At 42.7% G+C, this 22,240-nt stretch overlaps 1 protein-coding gene across 2 annotated transcripts in view; it reads left to right on the forward strand.

The window, feature by feature from the left end:
* Nucleotides 1-339: 339 nt before the first annotated feature.
* The window catches only part of ESPL1 (extra spindle pole bodies like 1, separase), a 77,665-nt gene continuing 55,764 nt past the window's right edge, over nt 340-22,240 (forward strand). Inside the window, exons 1-11 of one of the 2 annotated variants that reach the window (XM_040340688.1) lie at nt 340-562; nt 3,946-4,040; nt 5,206-6,282; nt 6,384-6,488; nt 14,757-14,877; nt 16,521-16,657; nt 17,420-17,613; nt 17,731-17,973; nt 18,571-18,715; nt 19,360-19,513; nt 20,128-20,267. In XM_040340688.1, coding sequence (XP_040196622.1) covers nt 553-562; nt 3,946-4,040; nt 5,206-6,282; nt 6,384-6,488; nt 14,757-14,877; nt 16,521-16,657; nt 17,420-17,613; nt 17,731-17,973; nt 18,571-18,715; nt 19,360-19,513; nt 20,128-20,267 — 2,421 coding nt within the window. In that variant the 5' untranslated portion in view covers nt 340-552. The remainder of the gene's footprint in view (nt 563-3,945; nt 4,041-5,205; nt 6,283-6,383; nt 6,489-14,756; nt 14,878-16,520; nt 16,658-17,419; nt 17,614-17,730; nt 17,974-18,570; nt 18,716-19,359; nt 19,514-20,127; nt 20,268-22,240) is intronic. The other variant, XM_040340687.1, reaches the window with a different exon arrangement.

The following is a 22,240-nucleotide window of genomic DNA, read 5'->3' on the forward strand; positions in this document are numbered from 1 at the left end:
ATATGTCGCCCCCCCCCAACCCGTGGGGATTTGAAACCGTACGAGCTCAGCTGAACTTGCACGATTTCAAACATGCCTCCAATGTGAACGAGGGCTCTAAGCTAGTCAAATGTCAGCTGGAAATCCACTTTAACTCTATTATACAAACAGCAATGGAGTTCTAACGGCTGCTTGTCTGAGAATTAGAGCAGTCGACTGTGTAACAAACAAGTGCGACAATTCTGCAACTTCATCATGTCTAGCGTGTGCTGACCATGTGACAGCATAAACTCCGCCCAGCTCCCCTGCAGCCCCTCCCAGACACACTAGACTGCAACTCCCGGCATTCAGTGCGGCGTGTCGCGCTAGATGACGTAAAGGAGTCGCGTTGGTTGGCTGGGAAGCAAGATTTGAAAACGGCAGTGGCGCGCTGGGAGAAGGGAAGAGCCATTGAAGTGTGTGAGGGAGAGAGAAGAGGAGCCTGTACCGCAGACATCTGTGTGAGAGGACCGCAGCCTTGAAGAGCCCCGTCCGTCGTCTGTGCTCATTGTTCCCTTCCCACGGACAGTCGGTATGGTCGGAGGTATGTCCCTCCAGGACGGCTCTGCTCCTTCACACTGAGCAACCGAACACCACAATCTCCTATTCTGTATGTACGCTGCTATAGGAATATGAGGAGAGTTCCCTGTATCTGGTGAGGAGAGGCTGAGCTCCTCTGTACTGTGATTGGATGCCAAGTGAACCTGTCATTGGTCGGGCTCATTCACATCATGTTCCTGGAGTACATCCAGACCCCCCCTTATGTCTCCATAAAGAGTACCTGTCACCTGCCCAACAGGGCTTATTAACCCCTTGTCATAGTAATCCAAGTAAGAATATTGGATTTTTTTTATATTAATTTATTCAGATTAACTAGAATGTGTTGATTTTTGGTAGTTTTCACTAACTTCATTGTTTTAACTACTTAAAGCGGAGTTCCACCCGTAAATGGAACTTCCGCTGATCAGATTCCTCCCCCATCCCCCACCTTCTGGTACCACATTTGGCACCTTTCGGGGGGGAGCAGATACCTGTCAAATCCAAGTATCTTCTCCCACTTCTGGGGAACGATCGCTGCCAGATTGGCGATCTATGTAATGTCCGCTGCCCTCTGGGGGCGACACAGGTCTCAAGACAGCAGAGACCATTCAGAAAGCGCAGCGTGACTCGCGCATGCGCAGTAGGAAACCGACTGTAAAGCTACAATGGTTCACTTCTTGTTTCCCTTAGTAATTTAGATGCTGGCGCCTGCGCCCAGAGCTGAGGGACGGGTCGGCTTTGGGTGCCCACATCGCGGGCTCTCAGGACAGGTAAGTGTCCTTATATTAAGTCAGCAGCTGCAAGTATTTGTAGCTGCTGACTTTAAAAAAACACTTTTTGTTACCCAGGTGAAGCTCCACTTTTAGGACCAGGCCTATTTTTCAAACTTTTTACAAGTTTATATATATATATATATATATATATATATATATATATATATATATATATATATATATATATATATATATAGAAAAAACTGCGCTAGTTCAAAAATAAAATGTCTAGCTGCTACAAACAAACAAAGCCAGCAAGAATAGTAAACAAAAAATGTAGCGCTAAAAACCGAACTCTCCAAAGTATGTGATACCATGTGAGATGACAAGGTAAGTATAAAAATGCATATACATAAACCACTGACATATAAATATAAATAGCTCAAACAGTGCTTGATGCAAAGAAAAAGTCTATATTTCAAAGTAGAAAAAACATCAATTGGGTGATGGGTGCAGGGAAAACAAATGAGCTGCTATCCGTTGATTGGGATACAACAGGTGCACAAGTTGTCTGTAGCACTCTATGAGGATCACAATCACATCAAGGTAGGTAGTGGATGAAATACGCTTACCGGATGGGTTGGACTCTACTACTGTACAGCAAAGAGTCAGCCAGACATAGTGGTCTTTGGAAACCGGGACCACTCAAACCGGAATGGGACCATAAGCGAGACTGGAACTCCAAATTGACATGGACGACAGGAACCAGCAGAGCTTGAATGGTGTGTTGGATCAATACCACGAGCTTTGAATATAATCCTTAGACCATCAGTCAGGAGATGCAGGGCAGGATGTTGCTAAAGCTCTCAGGAAACCATGGAGTGGATGATATGAAATGGAAAAAGAACTCCAATAGTGCAGGTCAATTAAAACCAATGAGGTTTATTTGTAAAAAGTCATAGGTAAATATGACAAAGATAAAAAGTGATCACGTACAGATAATGGCAATGTGGGGTGCTCAATAGCAATACCCATTGCTATTGAGCACCCCACATTGCCATTATCTGTACGTGATCACTTTTTATCTTTGTCATATTTACCTATGACTTTTTACAAATAAACCTCATTGGTTTTAATTGACCTGCACTATTGGAGTTCTTTTTCCATTTCATATCATCCACTCCATGGTTTCCTGAGAGCTTTAGCAACATCCTGCCCTGCATCTCCTGACTGATGGTCTAAGGATTATATTCAAAGCTCGTGGTATTGATCCAACACACCATTCAAGCTCTGCTGGTTCCTGTCGTCCATGTCAATTTGGAGTTCCAGTCTCGCTTATGGTCCCATTCCGGTTTGAGTGGTCCCGGTTTCCAAAGACCACTATGTCTGGCTGACTCTTTGCTGTACAGTAGTAGAGTCCAACCCATCCGGTAAGCGTATTTCATCCACTACCTACCTTGATGTGATTGTGATCCTCATAGAGTGCTACAGACAACTTGTGCACCTGTTGTATCCCAATCAACGGATAGCAGCTCATTTGTTTTCCCTGCACCCATCACCCAATTGATGTTTTTTCTACTTTGAAATATAGACTTTTTCTTTGCATCAAGCACTGTTTGAGCTATTTATATTTATATGTCAGTGGTTTATGTATATGCATTTTTATACTTACCTTGTCATCTCACATGGTATCACATACTTTGGAGAGTTCGGTTTTTAGCGCTACATTTTTTGTTTAATATATATATATATATATATATATATATATATATATATTTTATTATTATTATTCCTAATAAAAATGGCGGCCATTGCATAATTTTGTCACACCATATTTGTGCAGCATTCTTACAAGTGCAATTTTTTGGGGCAAAAATACACTTATTTTTTTATTAAAAAAAAAACAACAGTAAAGTTAGCCCGATTTTTCTCTATATTGTGAAAGATAATGCTACGCCGAGTAAACTGATACCCAACATGTCATGCTTCAAAATTGCGCCCAATCGTGGAATGGCGACAGACTTTGACCCTTCAAAACTCTTCATAGGCGATGTTTAAAAATTTCTACTGGTTACCAGTTTTCAGTTACAGAGGAGGTCTTGATCTAGAATTATTGCTCTCGCTCGAATGATCGCATCGATACCTCACCTTTTTTTTTTTTTTTTTTTTTTTTTTTTTCCTTTTCACATGTATGCGAAAAATAAAATTGCTCTGGAGCCAAACTGATTAAAGTGATTGCGGATATGGATATTTTATACTTCTTGGCCCATTGTACCGATGTGTATATGCCATATCTGGCTGATGCCCCTGGAAGCTGAAAATCACTGAAGTAGACCACTACTCCCAGTAATCTCCACTTTCCTGGTCCCATGTTGAGTGACTGGCCTGATGCATTATGGACACAGGAGGTTGGCTGCTCAGCACAGGCACCACTTAGAAAATGCTTTGCATTTTCTGAATGAATGTAAAGTGTTCTCTGATTGGATGAGGTGGAGAGGCAGGACGGTGATGTCATGCGCTCCACCTTGTCCAATCGGAGAACACTTTGCATTCATTCATTTGCATAAAATATATATTCACTGGCATCTTCTAGTTCTGTGCCAGAACACAAACTGAACCGCACACATAATTTTTGCTATAATTCACTGACATATTTTCTTTTCTACTATCCCAGGTAAAGTGGAAACAATGAAGGCCCTAAAAGGAGCAGACTTTATAAAGCTGACATCATCAACAGAGTCTGCTGTGAAACTGCAAACAGAACTTAAGGTGAAGATACTGGTTAATTTCTGTCATTGTGTTCAATATATTTTCAGAAGCGTTAATAATCATTAGTGGCTGTTGGTTATTAACCACTTCCCGACCACCCCATAGCAGATTTACAGCTACAGGGTGGCCACGCTGCGCGGAATTGCGTATATGTATCGGATTCTGCACTTTGAGTTTTTGGCATGAGTGCGTGCGCATGCTGTGATTTTACACAGCGGTTCCCACGGACATGATGTGCATCAGCACCCACTGATCTTTCTTTACACTGACAATGCCAGTCTGCCTATGTAAACAAAGCAGGTTGTCATTCTGTCAGTACAGAAGACATGGATCCTGTGTTTCTGTAAAGCAGGAACACAGATCTTTGCCTTCTACTAGTAAAAGCACCTCCTCCACTACACCGAAACCCTGGCTAGGCACACGTTTAATCCTTTGATCGTCCTTGATGTTAACCCCTTCCCAATCCAGTGTCATTAGGGTGACAGTGCATATTTTTAGCTGTAATAAATGTTGCTGGTCCCCAAAAAAGCTGTCAGTTTGGTGTCTGATTTTGTGTGGATATAATTTACTATTGTAAAGACAGTGGGTATTCTTTTGTATTTGAAAATAAAAATCTTAGGGAGCACTGCTGGGTGAAAAACAAGAGGGGTGACGGCTAAAGCTCTTTTTTTTTTTTTTTTTTTTTTTTGGTGTATGTCCAACCATAACTAAAAACATATTTTGGATGACCATACAACCCCCTTGGTCCTCTTGGCATAGTCTTTGGTTCATAATACAAGTTTATTGTGTGTGTGTGTGAGATTATTATTTTTTTATATAAATATGTACATACTGTAAAGTTATATCAAGATGGTACATTTAAGCCCCCGTTCACACTTGTGAGACTTGTCATGCAATGAAAACTATCCATAGCGCTGCAAATCATGCAGCAGCATTTATGAAAAAGGTTCCTGCACTACTGTTGACCAATTTCATTGTGAGCTGCATAGACTTCTGTTAAATGAAGTCGCAATGAAATCTGCACTAATGTGCAGCTTTGAAACCGTGTTGAAGTAGCGTGATTTCAAAGCCAGGGCTTAAGATTCATGTGCCATTTTCTGAAATTTTATATTTTGTATGATTATAAATATAAGGAAATTACTTATGCAACGCTTTTTTCTTTTAGTCTTGTCTGTCCGATGTCTCAAGTGATCCATCAAAGCCAGATCAGTTGTCAGATCAACGTGTCGCGTGTGACCGTGTACTTCGTGCCTGTAATCACTGGGCAGCAGAGAAATCTTGCGATGGTCAGCACTTAAATAGTTTGATGCCCTTGGCAGAGCTTGCGAGTCAGGGTTTCTATGTCTCGGGTACCCAGCGTACACCTTTTTACCTGGAAAAGATCCAATTTCATCTTCTGAAAAATGTTTCTTCACGGGAATGCTCTAAATCTTGCATTCAGATGTCTGATCTCCTTTATTCCTACCTCACTCGATGTCCTCCAGACCAGCAGAATGAAGGAGACTATTTGGCAGTGGCTAAGAGCAGCTTTCAGTGTTTATGGAAAGCTGCTGGAGAACTGGAGCAAAAGCGAGGTCCATCTCCTTACAACCGAAAACCTTTATTCCTTCGACTTCATGCACTTAGATTTCTCATGTTGTTGGAAAGGACCAGTTCACATGCTGAATCTCCTATTACAACACCCCAGCTTACCAAGTCTGCTGCTTTAGCATTTGATTCTAAAGGAATGGTTTGCAGTCAGAGTGATGCTTGTTTTCTGAGTCAGGGTATAGAGGAACTGTTGGTAAAACCTTTAAAAGAATCTGGACCTTTGACCCACTCATGGGCTAAATGTCTGCTGGAATTAACATTGGAGAGGATTCGTATTCTCTGTAAGGGCAGCTGCTTTGACCAGAGCAAAGAGGTTATCCAACAAGCAATTGCAAGTTTGAATGAATCGGATAGATGCTGCCTCTCTGGATTAATGCTTTTAAAGTTCTCAGTTGAAATCCAGGAATCCAAGGAGCCATGTGAGCTTGAAAAACGTTTAGTAGAAATTGCAGAGGACATTGGTGAAGCCTGTGGTTCTGGGCAAGGTTGGCAGTGTCAGGCTCTGTGCAATTGCTGTCAGTTCACAGTTTCCTCTTTAGATGGCCATTTCAAACATGTTGGACGTTCAGAAACGCAAGGCACAAACAGACTTCTCAGCCTGGGAAAGTTACTTGATGTGCATTTTAAACTTTTGGATGAACAGGTGTCTATGGTATGTATGGTGTTGTGTGGTTTCCCCCCCCCCCCCCCTTTATTTTCATTAAAAGGACTTAACAGTTACATTCTTGAAAAAAAAATATATTTTCTTTTTAGGTTCCTAAAGATGGGTCTCGGCAGCTGAGAATCTTAAAACAACAGCAATTCTGTGGCCTTCAGCAGTTCACTAATGTGGCAAACTCATTCCTGCAAACCTGTAAGGTACGGTTTTCTAAAATGTAGGCTCCCTGATGGTGCTAGGTGTACCTCAGGGGCAACCTCTGTATTTGCCTTGGTACTTTTAGATTTTTACCTGATTTTAAAGGTGATTTACTGGATGTATTTAAAATGTTCTTAGAGTTGTTCAAGTTGCTGCTATTAATCTGAATTAAAGGGTTACCTTTTTTTTCTTTAAAATGACAAACATGTTATACTTGCCTCCACTGTGCAGTTAGTTTTGCACAGAGTGGCCCCAATCCACGTCCTCTGGGGTCCCTCGGCGGTTGTCTCTGGTCTTCCCCGCAATTACTCACCACAGTCATGCGAGACTGGTCAGTAATTGCAGGCGCCCTCCCGTGATACAGTGAGCGGCCACTGTATCACTTGGCCCGCCCCTCAGCGCGCCACGTCAATGGCTGCGCTGCTCTCAATCCATCCGCTCTAGACAATCGGCGGCAAAGAGGATTTAGGGACCGCGTGCGTGACTTTCGTGGGGTCAGGTAAGTATAAGGGAGGCTGGGGCCGGCAGCATCAGATGTGTGTGTGTGTGTTTTTTTTTTTTTTTTTTTTTTTTTTTATATTTATAAACCGAGGAGCTGGTCTGGTCCGGACCACAACATATACATACATTCCAACAGAGTCAACAAAATCAATATACGACTAGAGGAAGACAGCAAAAAACATGACATCAGTGTCGCACTTGGCCCTCATCACTAACGGTTCTCTGTAGGTTCCATGCCCTCCAAGGATGGCAGTAGAAATCCTAAACTGAGAGCCACTACGATTCCCCTTCATTCTACTCGGGGCAGTTTCGACATGCCATTTCCGTCCATCTTAGTTAGTGGGCGTAGCCGCGCCTATGTGTATGTGGAACAAGAATCGAGGTCCGTGAGGTCCAGCCCCCTCTTCTATTTTCGGTATTTTCCTCGAGGGAGTGTAATAGAAAATTAGTAGGGGGTAAACGGAGAGAGAAAGAGAGATAAGTAGCGGGGGGAGAGAGAGGAGGGGCCGCGCAGGCATGGGTATCCCAAAGCGCCCCTTAAGGGCGTAATTTACATACAGGCATACCCCACTTTTAAGTACACAACGGGACCAGAGCATGTATGTAAAACGAAAATGTACTTAAAGTGAAACAATACCCTTTTTCACTTCTAGGGTGTAGTGGGGGGTCAGGGACTGTAGTGGGGGTGTCAAGAGCTGTAGTTGAGGTCTCAGGGGCTGTAGTGGGGTGTCAGGGGCACACTGGAACAGGGCAGGCTATGCTCTCTGAGCTTCAGCTCCTTCTACTGCGGCTGCAAAATGTCCGTACAGTACTTGCAAGGCACTTTACATACACTCGCAGGTATGTCCTTACTCGCGAGTGTATGTAAAGTGAGTGTACTTAAAGCGGGGTATGCCTGTAATGGGTTTTCCAGGATCGACAAATTTATCACTGTTTCTTATACCGCTAAGCAGAGGTCAGTCCGTATCTCTGAGGGACTGTCCCTCCTCCGAGTATTTAAACACATTCCAAATTTGCCAGGTTTTGGTGTATGCTTCCTGTCTTTGCTGCCCAGAGAGGATCAGGTCCTCCATGTAGCTGATCTCGTCTACCTTTCTGAGCCAGAGAGCTATCGTCGGCGGGTGGGGGGATTTCCAGTGGAGGGGCACGCACGCCCTTGCTGCGTCCAGGAGGTGTCGGATAATTGATTTCTTGTAAGCTCCGGGCGACATATCTGTCGCATGGAGCAAAAAGTATGCCGGATCATCCGGTACTGTACTCTCCGTGAATTTCTGGATTATGCGGCGTACCTCTCCCCAGAACCCCCTGACCCGGGGACAGGACCAGAAGACATGTAGGATTGTGCCTCTGTCTTGTTTGCATCTCCAACAAGTGGGATCGGAGGTAGGGAAGATTTTGTTCAGGAGATCCGGGGTCTTATACCAACGCATGAGCATCAGATGTTTTTTTAACCTTAATGCATAGATTGCATTAAGGTGAAAAAACATTTTCCTTTACAACTCCTTTAATGGTCTATACAGAGGCCAAGTGACCACTGAATATCAAGACCAACCCTGGCGACAATCTTACTCATGTACCAGTTGCTCTGAAAACAAACCTGCCCACAATTTGCAAATGTTCCTTTCTTGCCATGTTTATTAAAAGTATAGGGTGTTGTGGGCGGGGAGCAGCCAGCTCAGACTCGGCGGCTAAGAGAGGCTGATCCGGTTGCCAGTCCAGGCATGTTGGCGGATCCCGACTCTATGGTTGTGATGATGCCTGAGCCTGGACCAACTCTGTGACGTCAGCAGACTTTGGCCCACTCTCTGCTGAAAACGGGTCACAGGAGTGCAAAACGAGCTGCATTTCTGTGATCCACTCCTGTACTTCTCCTTTTAAGTGATGGTAAACCACCATGTTCCCCCCCCCCCCCCCCCCCCCTGCAAGGTAAAAGCATAATGTGCTAGTATGCATCACATACTAGTGCTTTATGTAAAACGCATCTTTAAAATGAAGCCCTCCAGCGATGAGCTGTCACCGCTGACAGGGCTTCCATCTTCACCTGGTCTTGCTGGCTTCATGTCCTCTGGCTGTACAGCAATGACTTCATGCGTGGGAGCCGCTATTTACAGGACTCTAAAGGAACAGAATGGGTATGCCGTTCCTTCAGAGCACATGCACTGGTCAGTTCACTGACCCATTCACAAGTAAATCTCTCCGAAATGGTGCACATTTAAGAAATATTTACTGTACCCCTCTGTAAGCCTTATAGGCTTACCTAATGGGTAGGTATCGACCATAGGAGTTTAACATACCCTCTTAAGGGTGGGTGGGGTATGTTGCTGACAATATTGGCTGCTGCCTTTAAATCCTGTCAATGATGGTTTGGGTTCTGAGAGACAATCAGAAATCGTGTATAACCTGCCCTGGCTTCAACCCCTTCTGCTCACAATCTGTAAAAAAAAAAAAAAAAAAAAAATCCCCAGTGCACCTTTCTTGATTCCGTCCACACAGCTGCGTCATGCTTTCACAGCAATCTGTGAATGAATGAACAAGTTCTGTCTGCCACTGTGGCGCTCAACAGCATGTTCGTATTTCAGCAACTTTCAGCCCGTATGGAAGTACAGGCTGATCGCTGTCAGGAGTGAATGCACTGACATTACACCTGTCGCCATAAGGAATGCAGGCTTACCAGATGGCAAGCATAACCAGCTTGCGGCTGTAAACCCCATCCCGGGCCTTTGTAAAGGGACTGCTGCATACACCAATACACTATAGATCCTCCAGGCACAACGTCATCAATGGTATAGGACCCGGAAAAACAATAGGCTCACAATAGTGAAGTACCGTAAGATCAGGAGTAAATTTATTGAATTAAAAACACTTACAGGAGGATTTCTCACAGAAGCATTGGGTAAAAATGTAAAGCCGGCTCACTCGAACGCCCGTCCACTCGGACCGTCACGCCACACGTCAGCACTTCTCCTTCCTGCGCATTTCGTCACACAAATTACGTTGTCTGGGGTTATGCTTGCCATCTGGTAAGCCTGCATCCTTTATGGTGATCTCTGTCAGTGGTGGTTTTTCTACATCAGCGTTATGAACAGATTTATTGCACTTCTTGTTTGAACTTCACTGATCAACAGGACTTGCATCAGCCTATGTGGTTTATGTTTGAATTTCACCTATTTAGAGATTCACACATTGGACTTTCCATTTATGGTTTTCACTTATTTTTGCTATTCACTCAGCGCAACAACATTTCTTTCTTGTATTATTTGTGTGTGTGTGTGTATCACTTTTTAGTTGCAGCTTATTTTTTAGGGTCATTTAGCGCGGTAACTTCTTTTTTGACATTACACCTGTGATCTGCTGATTTCAGGTGCAATGCTTTTCAGGCTCCATGGTAAATAAAAAAAAAAAAATGCAAAATCATGTGTAATTTATTCACAAAATTAACCTCCCTTTTTTTAAACAATTCATCTTGGAATCCTGGGGCAAATGAAAGGTGTCATAGGAGAGGGGAACTGCAGATCAAATTATTTATAATCTCTCTCTGGAGCAGTGTTGGGCCAAAAGATGCTGAGTTTAAAGCTTCCCGCCCATGGGGCCGTTGCCAGAGATGATTGTGAAAAGTCCTACTCTGCGTTTACCCACAACTTGTGTGCCCTTTGTCTGCACCAATATACAATTCTTGCCATATGCACAGCTGTATAGTAAAGGGCAGGGCCTGGAAAGCTCAATCCCTCTAAGCTTGGATCGAATAAAGGTGTCTATACGGATCCATACTGCCTTCCCTTGTCTGATAGTCGCCACTCTAAAGAAAGCCTGGGGGATGCAAATGGCAACAAATATAGAATATGTAATTATTTTCATATTTTATACATTGTATCTTCCAAACCAAGACGAGGCCAAATGTTTGTTCTGATCATGAACTCCCTGAGAACTGATCTTCGGGAAAGTTCAATTTGAAAAGGTTGATGTTTGCAGAGATTTTTGTTCCTGGATATTGAGTGGCCTGATCTATTTAACTGATCCTCCCAAATGCTCCCTATCAAATTTTAAAGTTCAATAGGGAGCGGAAGGAATAGAGCTCTTTTAGGAGGGGCTAGTAGTGAAGTGGTCGAAATTGGTAATGAAGAAAGCAAGGTCATTGGCAAATGTCCCCACCTTATGATGGCATCCATGAGGCCTCTACCATCTGGGTTAAGTCTTTATGTTGGAGAAATATCTGCAGCGTAAGGACAAAATTCAGTGAAAAGAGGGGGCACCCCTGTTGAGTACCATTGCCTGTGTCCAAGGCTCTGGGATTTGGGCCAGTTGCAGATGGAGCTGTCTTTAATCTACAGCCTGCCCAAAGACTGGGCAGGTGGTCAATTGCTCTTGTAATCTGACACTAGTTATGAGAGAGGCATCTTGTTTCTAGGACAGGGATATGCAATTAGCGGACCCCCAGCTGTTGCAGAACTACAAGTCCCATTAGGCCTAGTAAGACTCTGACAGCCACAAGCATGACACCCAGAGAGAGAGGCATGATGGGACTTGTAGTCTTGCAACAGCTGGAGGTCCGCTAATTGCATATCCCTGTTCTAGGAAGTAGGTGGGCTTGTTTTGGCATTCAGATGGGCTGTATACTTATCTGTGAGAACACTTTTTTTATTTATTTATTTTTTAAGTTTTTATTGAACAATTTACCTATGAAACCTAGTTATGCAAGTTACAAGGCAATACTGGAGAAATGCATAAAATAAAGAAATATGGCTTGTACACATATAGGCTCAGTAGATCAAAAAACGTATTCAGATCGAACAATGGACTCAGTAACTATAAATTAGTGGAAAACCTTGTGCCTATGCTATTCATGGGATTGTAAGCTAAAAGAATATATAGGTTTACAGACCCTCAGTGCACGTGTCTGTGGACTCAAGCCATCTATCTCAGATTTTGTTGTACTTATCTGGACAACCTCTGTTAATGTATATGAACTTTTTGTAGGGAAGTGTGTTATTTATATCTAATTTCCAGTCATTGAAGCTGGGGGGAGTGGGTCTCATCCACTGTCTGGCTATAATTTTTCTAGCAGAAAACAATGTTTCATGCAAAAATGTTTTGGTGAATTTTGTCTATTTCTGCATCGGGGAATATCCCCAGTAAGCATTGTTTGGGATCCAGGGACAATGGGGATCCCATGTCATCATGGAGGAAGTCCACAATCTGCTTCCACAGACCCTGAAGGACCAGGCATGCCCAAAGTAGATGGAAGAATGTGCCTGTAGCTTGATTACACATTGTGCACGAGGCAGAAGACTGTTGTTGAAAGCTGGCCATTCTTAGGGGGGTGAGATATGCCCGGGGCACCACGTATAACTGGGTCAACCTGTCGGAGAGCTTGGGGGATACAGTCTTGCATGCGTCAAGTACTTCACTCCGCATCCTCCATCGGGCCCACCTCGCTTTCCTATCTTGGTTTAAGGCTGTAAGCTAGCGTAGTAGATGGGGTGAGGAGCATGGCGTAAAAATCAGAGATTAGTTTTCGTGGGTCTACACCCTTAACCACTGCCATGATGACATTTGGTGTAGATTGTGGCAAAGGCTGGGGGAACTGAGCTTGGGCTGCGTGACGCACCTGAAAGAATCTAAAAAGCATGGAATTAGACAGCAGGAACTCATTTTGGAGGTCCTCAAAGTTTTTAAGTGTTCGCACCATATCTCTGTGTCAGGGATCGAGCGAAACTCTGAGTAATCTATTGTGCCCTAAAGGGGTGTAGTCATTTTGTTAAGGGATCGTCAACGTTTTAGTGGCGATGTCCCATACGCGCCTATATTGATACGTGAGAACACTTTTGATGGCCCATAACAAACTATTTCTGTAAACCAAGAAAAATTGAGTCCGACTAATGGCTGAAAAACGGTGCTGTGCATATAGTCGTGAGAAACCAATGCAAATAAGGTAAAATTTTAATAAAGCTCAAAGTTAAAAATCTGCAATTGGAAAACGGCAATCACAATATAGCTGAACAGCCGCTGGATGGTCACAGTACAATGGTATGGGGCCAGATTCAATATACAGTTTCACATATCGGTCCCGACATGTTTCGTATGTTGGCTTTGTCAGGGGACATACGAGAGGAACAGGATTTTCATCATACTCAACGAGAAAAATAAAATAAGTAATGGAACGTTCACTGAATGTTCAATTACTTACTTTATTTTATTTTTCTCGTTTAGTATCGTGAAAATCATCTGTTCCTCTCGTGAAAAACCTCTGTTCCTCTCGTATGTCGCCCTTGCAAAGCTAATATGCGAAACATGTCGGGTAAAAGTAAAGAGTAAAAATCTATTTTAAGATGCATTAATTTTAGTTTACTCTGCATGAAATGGAGCTTTGGTTATGTAGCACGAGGCTGTATATTCTGCAATTATTTAAATTTTTTTGGTGAAATTATTCAATGGATGCAAGCTGAAATGACATGCACTGGCAATGTTTTAAAAGAATGAGTAGTTCAACTATGTGTGATTAGCCTATTAACCCCCTGAGCGGTATTCTGGCTCTGGGTGGATCTTCAGCACCAATAGCGGTATCCCCAAGCCAGACTCGGGATCGCCTTGCAGTATCCACAGACAGAGGTTACTTGCCTTGTCCCTGGATCCTGCGATGCCTCCCCGCTGTGTGATCGAGCTTTGTCTCCTCGCTCCATTCACACAGTGCCGAGCTCCGTTCCCTGCGACATTATAACGCACGGGGCGGAGAGCGGCGCCAAATTCAAAAAAGTAAATATAGTACACATACAGTATACTGTAATATTACAGTACTGTATGAAATAAATACACACTCCCTTTGTCCCTAGTGGTCTGCCCAGTGTCCTGCATGCACTTTTATATTATAAATGCTGTTCTTTCTGCCTGGAAACTGGAGATTGTCCATAGCAACCAAAAAGTGTCGCTTTACATCAAAAGTGGTTAGACCAGCTAGAAAACAGCGATAATTAATAAATTGGAATCGCTTGCAGAATTGAGCGATGGCGATTTGTGGGGAAATTCATCATCGAACAATAAAAGTAATGACGGTGACAATTCTGCAACTGAGCAACTTTCAGTGTGTTTGATTTGATTACATTATTGAATATTTTTTTTTTTTTTTTTTTTTATGATTGCATTATTTTATTATAGTTATTTATATTATTTATGATTTTGTTTTTCAAACTTTCATACCTGGGATGTCTACTAGACTCTTGGACAGATTTAAGTGAGTTATTCCTAAGAATTACAGGCCTACAATATAAATCGCCAAATTTCCATGCAAAATGTACCGCTTTCAGCACCAAAAATCTGACATGATCATACAGCCCGGGAGGTTAACCTAATATCGGTTCTAATGGCGCTGTTTTACTAACCTGACTGCTTATTCTAAATAGGAAACATTGATTTTGTTCGTGAATATTAAAGATTTTCACTACAAGCAAGAATAAGTCCTAACATTTAAAGAGCACCTGTCATTTCAGATCCACCATGGCAGCGCCTGTTAGCGGCAATCCACTCACATGCTGCCGCCACGTCCCTCACCTTGTAGTGTCACTGCCACATTACTAGCCATTCCATTAAAGTGGATGGGACTCGTTGGGCAGACAATAGCGGGTCGGGGGGAGTTGCTGCGGAACAGAGGGGACAGTTGCTCTTTAAAAATTATGCTTTAAATTGAGTTGATTTGAATGAAATCCACCCGGTAGAAACCATTTTGTGTGTTTATTTTTACTTAATCCTCCTTTTTTTTTTTTTTTTTTTTTTTTTAGGACATGACTGATAATGAATTGCGCTCTATTCTGGACGCTTGTAAAGACACTGTATGCAAAATGCTGGCCTCCATCCAAGGGCTTTCTGGTCCAGATGCAGCAGAATTTTTGAACATAACAGGTAGTTCCTAAAATGTTTTCTGAGTGCAACCGTAGGGAATGTAAATGTGAAAAGTTACTCTGGTATTTCTACTGCTTACCTGGCCCAAACCCATGACAGGGTTCATAGGGGGTTATTTACGAAAGGCAAATCCACATTGTACTAAAAGTGCACTTGAAATTGCACTGAAAGTGCGCTTGGACGTGCAGTCGGTGTAAATCTGAGGGGTAGATATGAAATGAGGGGAAGCTCTGCTGATTTTATTATCCAATCATGTGCAAGCTAAAATGCTGTTTTTATTTTCCTTGTATGTCCCCCTCAGATCTACAGCGAATGCACGTTCAAGTGCACTTTTCACTTGTAGTTTGCACTTGTAGTGCAAAGTGGATTTGCCTTTCGTAAATAACCCCCATAGACTTCTGAACAATAGTCTATGAAGTTCGTCATGGGTTTGGGCCATGTATACTTAAAGCGGTGGTTCACCCTCCTTAACATCAGTCTAGCATTACATTCGGCATTGTAGCGCGAGCTACAGTATGCCGGTCTTACATTTTTTATCCCCGTACTCACTGTGCTATTGCACATTGAAGATTCCGACTCCCGCGTGGAATGGGCGTGCCTATGGAGAGGGAGGATGATTGACGGCCGGCTCTGGCACGTCACGCTCCCCGAAGACAGCCGGAGTAGGTCTCTGCTCTTCACGGCGCCTGCGCACAGGCTATGCGCAGGCGCCGTGAAGAGCCAAGCCTATTTCGGCTATTTTCGGAGAAGCGTGACGTGCCAGGGCCGGCCGTCAATCACCTTCTCTCACCATAGGAACGCCCATTCCCCGGAATCTTCAATGTACAATAGCACAGTGAGTACGGGGATAAAAAATGTAAGACCGGCATACTGTAGCTCACGCTACGATGCCGAATGTAATGCTAGAATACATTTTTTTTTTTTTTTTTTTTTAATAGGGTGAACCCCCGCTTTAAAGCAAAAAATGCTTCTAAGCATCGAACTTTGCCTCCTGTTCAGGAGTTTCCTGTAATCCTGACATATATGCTTCTGTACAGGAATTGAGAGCTCCATTTTTTTAGTTTACCATTCTGTAAGATTGTAAAGAAAAGTCAGGAAGTCAAAGATTTTCACTTTACACTTGGATCATGTGTTGCTTCAGGTCTGGCCCCTCAGTATGTCTATCTCACTTTGAGCAGTATCAGACCATGTGGGTAGCACATAAGTAGTGGGAGGCAAATGTGTGCAGCAAGTAGGAGAGCCTGATGCGTTACTTGCACTTGTCGGTGTTCAATATGCAGCACCCAGACACTCTACAGTGGAGAAGTTGTAGCGGTGAGTTTGCTACAGGGAGGCAAAGTTGTGGAACAAGTCGGAGGACGTTGGTGGTGGGAAGAATAATAGCCAGAAGCTGCCTTATTTTACTAAACCTGCTCAAAGCTTCATTCGTAATGATGTGGTTATGTAAACCCTGCATAATGAAACTATGGTGGGGCAGTGAGAAATCTGTCTTCCTGCTGCACATACAGCAGGCAAAAATGTATATTCCCCTGGACATGAAACGCGCAAGATTCTCTGATTTGGAAGTGTGTGGTAGTCATTGTATGTGCACTTTGCATTTTGCTGCAATGTTAATTTTCCTTTTTTTAATTTTTTTTTTTCAGCATCCTGTGTGCACAACTTGGCCTATTTGTTTTATAGCCAAAGGAAATACAAAGAAGCCTCTGACCTGGTGTCTCCTGTTTGTGAATATCTTGCGAAAGTGAATTCTGAGGGTGAACCTGAATTGGCTGTGGAAAGGGTACTTCTGCTAATACTATTACCAATATGGGGACAGGAGTAATGGACCAAATATGTTGGCTGTCAGTCTGTAGCTCATGTATCGCCTACAGTCCTATGCTGAAGTAAATTTGGAAGGTGTTATTGCTAACCTTTCTAATGCAATGATAGCTGCCAACTGAATCTGGTTTCCATACGTTGAGGCGCTGTCCCAAAAAACTGCAAATCAATCCAGAGTAAAGTCATGATTCTTGTTTGGCATACTTATACTAGGGTAGTAACTAAAAAATTATTGAAGCCACTGGCTCATCATGACAGTCGGTGAACTTATTTTTATTAGTCTGCAATGACCATCTCATTGTGTCCCAAATTCAGGTTTACCTTATGTTGAATTTATACTGTACCTTCACAGTGTATGTGCAGTAGCTAGAGGTCTGAATTTTATGTAATGTTTACGGTATTTCAAGAAATTGGTGTAAAAAATTTGCTTACTGATTGCTATTCACATAAATAGATAAGTAAATAAGTGCAATTATTTAAAGAGGTCCAATACTTGGAACAGCAGCTGGGCCAGTCTCCACATCACTGTTTACTGAAGAATATTTAGCTGTCGGGGTTATTTGGCTCTCTAGTCAAGATAAAGTGCTCCAAAAGTAAAGATCTGTTGACTAGTGAACCTTTTTGAAAGAATATGGACTTGTTGCTGTTTTTACTTTCCACACACTGCCATTTAAATATTGATGGCTACAAGCTAACTTTTTTTTTTTTTTTTTTTTTCTTGCAGCTGCACCGTTGTTTCAAGCTGCATGTAGAGAGTTGCAAGAAAGCTGGTTACACAGCTCTTGGCCTTGCAGCTGTGACTCTCTGGCTGCGAGCTTTGCGAGGTCAAATCTTGCAGCAAATGGCCGAGCCTGTTGCAGTCTGGGTCAAACTCAAAATTGACGGTGCAAGGAATGGAGATGAAGATCTAAGATTGCAGTAAGTGATGATGGAAAAATGTCCCATTCAGTTAGTTGATGGTGTGTGTGTGTTTTTTTTTTTTTAATACTGGTGCAACTTGATCCTGTTTTTTAATTTTGCCTTTTTGATCCATAGCACGCTGAAGGATGGATTTTCGGATCACCCAGTGGATTCAGAGCTGATGGTTTCTCTTCTTGCAGAGGAGCTTAAGGGCTACAAGTCTGTCCATGGTGATACAGGGCAGGAGCGTTACAATACTATATGTGATCTGCTGGACTTGTGTGCTGAGAACAGCCAACTACATTGTCGTCGTGCTCTATACCTGCTTGAGTTGGCCCAGGTTTTGTGTTACCATGACTACTCGGGGCAGACTGAATGGTATGTTAAAGGAACACTAAAGGCAAACTTTTTTTTTTTTTTTTTTTTAAATAACAAACATGTTATACTTACCTCCACTGTGCATCCGGTCTTCTGGGGTCCCTCGGCGGCTGTCTCGGCTCCTCGCAAAAGCTTTCCACCTTCATGCAAGCTCGTATGGTGGAAAGCTTTTGCGAGCGCGCTCCCGTGATACAGCGGCGGGCATAGCCGCCGACTGTATCTCTCGGCCCCGGCGCTCCGCGTCATCCGCTGTGGTTGACAGCAGCGACAGGCTGGAAACCGAAGAGGATCACGTGGACGCGTACGGGACTTTCGAGTGGTCAGATAAGTAAATGAGGGGTCCGGGGGAGGGGGGGGGGTGGTACCGTTGGATGTTTTTTCACCTTAATGCATAGGATGCATTAAGGTGAAAACATTTACCTTTACAACCCCTTAACAGGTAGCAAAGACTGCTACCAAATGTAAACCTTATATGATGGAATGTGCTTTTTTTTTTTTTTGGGGGGGGGGGGGGGGGTTAGATTTATTTTAGGTTGATATCTAATATAATACACCTACCAAACGTATAATTTTATTATTTTTTGGTCTCTATTTTAGTTCTGCTCTAGATGCAGTTCAGGATTGTCTTCGTCTTCTGGAGTCTATCCCAGAATCTACAGAAAACCGAGAACAGTGGCTGGATGTAAAAGCCCAGGCACTCCTGTGGCAATATATTTGCACTCTGGAAGCCAATATGCGAGAAGTGAGTAGCCATGATAACCTGCAGTGAAGCGCAGCTAAGAACTGAAAGTTTGCTGTGGTGTATTTTGTGTGTGTTTTTTTTTTTTTTTTTTTTTTTTTTTTTATTGCCGGCCAAAACCTGGTTAGAGCGATTTCACCTCTATTGTCCTGATGACCATTGTACCAGAGAATGCATGTGAGGAGGAATCGTTCCCTGGGGACATGTACAGTATGGCGCATTAAGAACTATGGAATCCTCACTTTGGAGATTTCCCTTTACTTCCTGTACAGGATATACAACAGGAAATCTTCCCAATGGGGGACACCTTAAAAAATAAAAAAAATAATCCATGTGACGAGGATAAATCTTACATATGTACTCTATGTAGTCTTGGTTCTGGTTAAAACTACTTTTTTTTTTTTTTTTTTTTTTTATTGAAATCGTAAAGGTAGAAAAGGGAAATATTGCTTCTACTATTGACTTGTGAGAGATGCAATATCCTTATGTAACAAATGCACGCTGTTGTGGTTTGCAATATTGGCTGAATTTGCTTGGTGCATCAATTTCATCTTAAAAAGCTGTGTGCGTAAACTAAAAGCGCCTATGGGGCATCACATTGCCTTTACATTGAATATTATTATTTTTTTTTTGCATTAATCTCTTAGGGTTTGGAGGAACAGCAAAGGAAAGAGAAGCTGAACAGCCAGAAAAAGTGGACTGGTGTAGAGTATGAGCCCAATGATCTGAACTATGAAGACAAACTTCTTGATGACCAATCTGCGAGAGATGGCATTTGTTTCACTTTGGCTGGGGAGACTGGTAAATATTTCCTCTTCCATTTTAAAACAGACCTTTACTCTGGGGGGGGGGGGGAACGTTCCTCTCCGCTATATGAAAATCTCCCAACCTTCAACCCACTGCCACCCCCCCCCCCCCCCTTTTTTTCTTCTCTTCACGCTCTCTCTTGAGATATGCATGCCAAGAGGTTGGAAGGCAATGACTTCCAATCGGGGAAAGAGAACAAAGGCAGGACTGGTTGCCTGTCATCAGGAGGTACCTGCTTGAATTTGGAAGACAGTCGCCCAATGTCATCATAGGACAACAATGGCATGCGATCCAAAGGTGGTGGCAGAAAAGTGGATTGCAGCAATACAGTGCTAAATCCACTGGGTAGTTAAGTATCTGAAATGAAAACAAGTGAGGAGTGGGGATTAGTAAAAATTCCTCTTTAAGGTACTAGTTGCTAGAAATGCTTGTCCACTACATTGCCTTCCTCCTAAGGCCTCTTTCTTGCGTTTTTAAATAAAGTGCTTCATGCCTAGTTTATCTGTTGCCTGAAACCTTACTGGACAAACATTAATAGAGAAATATAGAAGTCTGAGGACAGAAAGGGCAACCTTTTAATTTTTGCTCCCCCCCTCTTCCTTTTTAAGGGCCTATGAAGGGTCTGGATGAAGCTCTGAATCTGTGGAAGGATATTCTCTTTGGACCTAGTGTTCCATCTTTAAACAGTAATGAACAGACCGTCTTCTCCTTGCATCTACTGGCCTCTCTTTTCCGACTCATGGGCAAGGTCTGTGTTTCTGATACTTGTCACTGATTTTTGTGTGCGTTTTTTCTGATTTGTTCCTTTTTTAATTCATTGTAATGTTTCGCCCATCGGCCTTTATTTAGAGGTGTGTGTGTGTGTGTTGGAATATTTGTTGCTTAGGTTACCTGTAGTGGAATAACACACTCTTAAGAGCTGCTTGCCCCAATCTGTTGATTCTAAACTAAGCCCTGAAATATTTACCTGTCTTTCAACCTACCTTTAGCAGTTATAGGTCAAATTTTTTTCATTTTAGTTTAAGGAATGATTAACCACTTAACGACCGCTGCATGTACATATACCTCCACAGAATAGCACGTACAGGCAGATGGGCGTACCCGGGGGTCCGATCGGGACACCCCTGGTACATGCGGCGGTCGGAAATCGTCTGGGAGCGATCCGGGATGAGGGGGCGGCTATTTGTTTCTAGCCACCCCCTCGCGATCGCTTCCCGGAGCTGAAGAACGGGGAGAGCCGTATGTAAACACGGCTTCCCCGTGCTTCACTGGCGGCTAGATCGAATGTGTGATCCCTTTTTATAGGGAGACGCAATCGATGAAGTCAGACCTACAGCCACACCCCCCTACATTTGTAAACACACACTAGGTGAAACATAACTCCTTCAGCGCCCCCTGTGGTTAACTCCCAAACTGCAACTGTCATTTTCACAATAAACAATGCAATTTAAATGCATTTTTTGCTGTGAAAATGACAATGGTCCCAAAAATTTGTCAAAAGTGTCCTCCATAATGTCGCAGTCACGAAAAAAATCACTGATCGCCGCCATTAGTAAAAAATAAATAATAAAAATGCAATAAAACTATCCCCTATTTTATAAACGCTATAAATTTTGCGCAAACCAACCGATAAACGCTTATTGCAGGTTTTTTTGTTTTTTTTTACCAAAAATATGTAGAATACGTATCTGACTAAACTGAGGAAAAGTTTTTTTTTTTTTTTTTTTTTTTTTTTTATAAATTTTTGGGGGATATTTATTATAGAAAAAAGTAAAAAATATTGCATTTTTTTCAAAACTGACGCTCTATTTTTGTTTATAGCGCAGAGGTAATCGAATACCACCAAAAAGCTCTTTTTGTGGAAAAAAATACGTCAATTTTGTTTGGGAGCCACATCGCACGACCGCGCAATTGTCAAAGTGACGTAGTGCCGAATCGCAAAACCTGGCCTGGGCCTTTAGCTGCATTTTGGTTGGGGGCTTAAGTGGTTAAAAACTTGTGTGGCTTATTTTTTTTGCAGTCTGTGTTCTGTTGGGGAGGTTTCCCCTTCCTGTCCCAGAAACGCATTAAGGAAACCTCTACGAAATAAGGGAATTTCCCTCTTAATTTTTACCGGAACAGATGTCTGTATTTGTATTTGAAGATTTCATCTCTCCCTGTTTTAGGTGATTTTTTTTTTTTTGGAGATTCACTTTTGGTCAAGAGTGGTAAACAAATGACACTTATTGGAAACTGACTGCAATATATATTTATCAAAGATTCTAATCCTGCCCAAAATATAGGTTTACATTTAATGCATTAGTCTCAACCTGTGCCTAATGGGTTGAATGCTGCCTTTTAACCAACCCTTGGGGTGCTGTTCCTCCTTCTGACCCAAACAGGGGGGCTTGATCTCTAACCAAAAATCCTAGGTCATTTTTTACTTTCGATAGTCCCTGTATAAAGGGTAGTGAACTGGGCCTTTATTTAAAAAGTTGTCTGGTCAGCATAAGTCTAAAGCTTATGTGGTTTGAATTTTGGTAGGTTTAGCTGGGACCAGCCGAATATTGATTCATAGGGCACCCTGGTTGAACAGAATCTATTGATTTGTCGTCTGTACAACCATCCTGTCAGGTTTTTCCTGAACATTCAGTGCCGCTGGCTTTAGCCGGAGGCTCTAAGCAGTGTTCATCATAGCAGTGTGTGTGTGTGTGTGTCCCTTGGATGAGGGGGAATCAACCA

Source organism: Rana temporaria, chromosome 2 (genome assembly GCF_905171775.1).
Source record: "Rana temporaria chromosome 2, aRanTem1.1, whole genome shotgun sequence".
Classification (NCBI taxonomy): domain Eukaryota; kingdom Metazoa; phylum Chordata; class Amphibia; order Anura; family Ranidae; genus Rana; species Rana temporaria.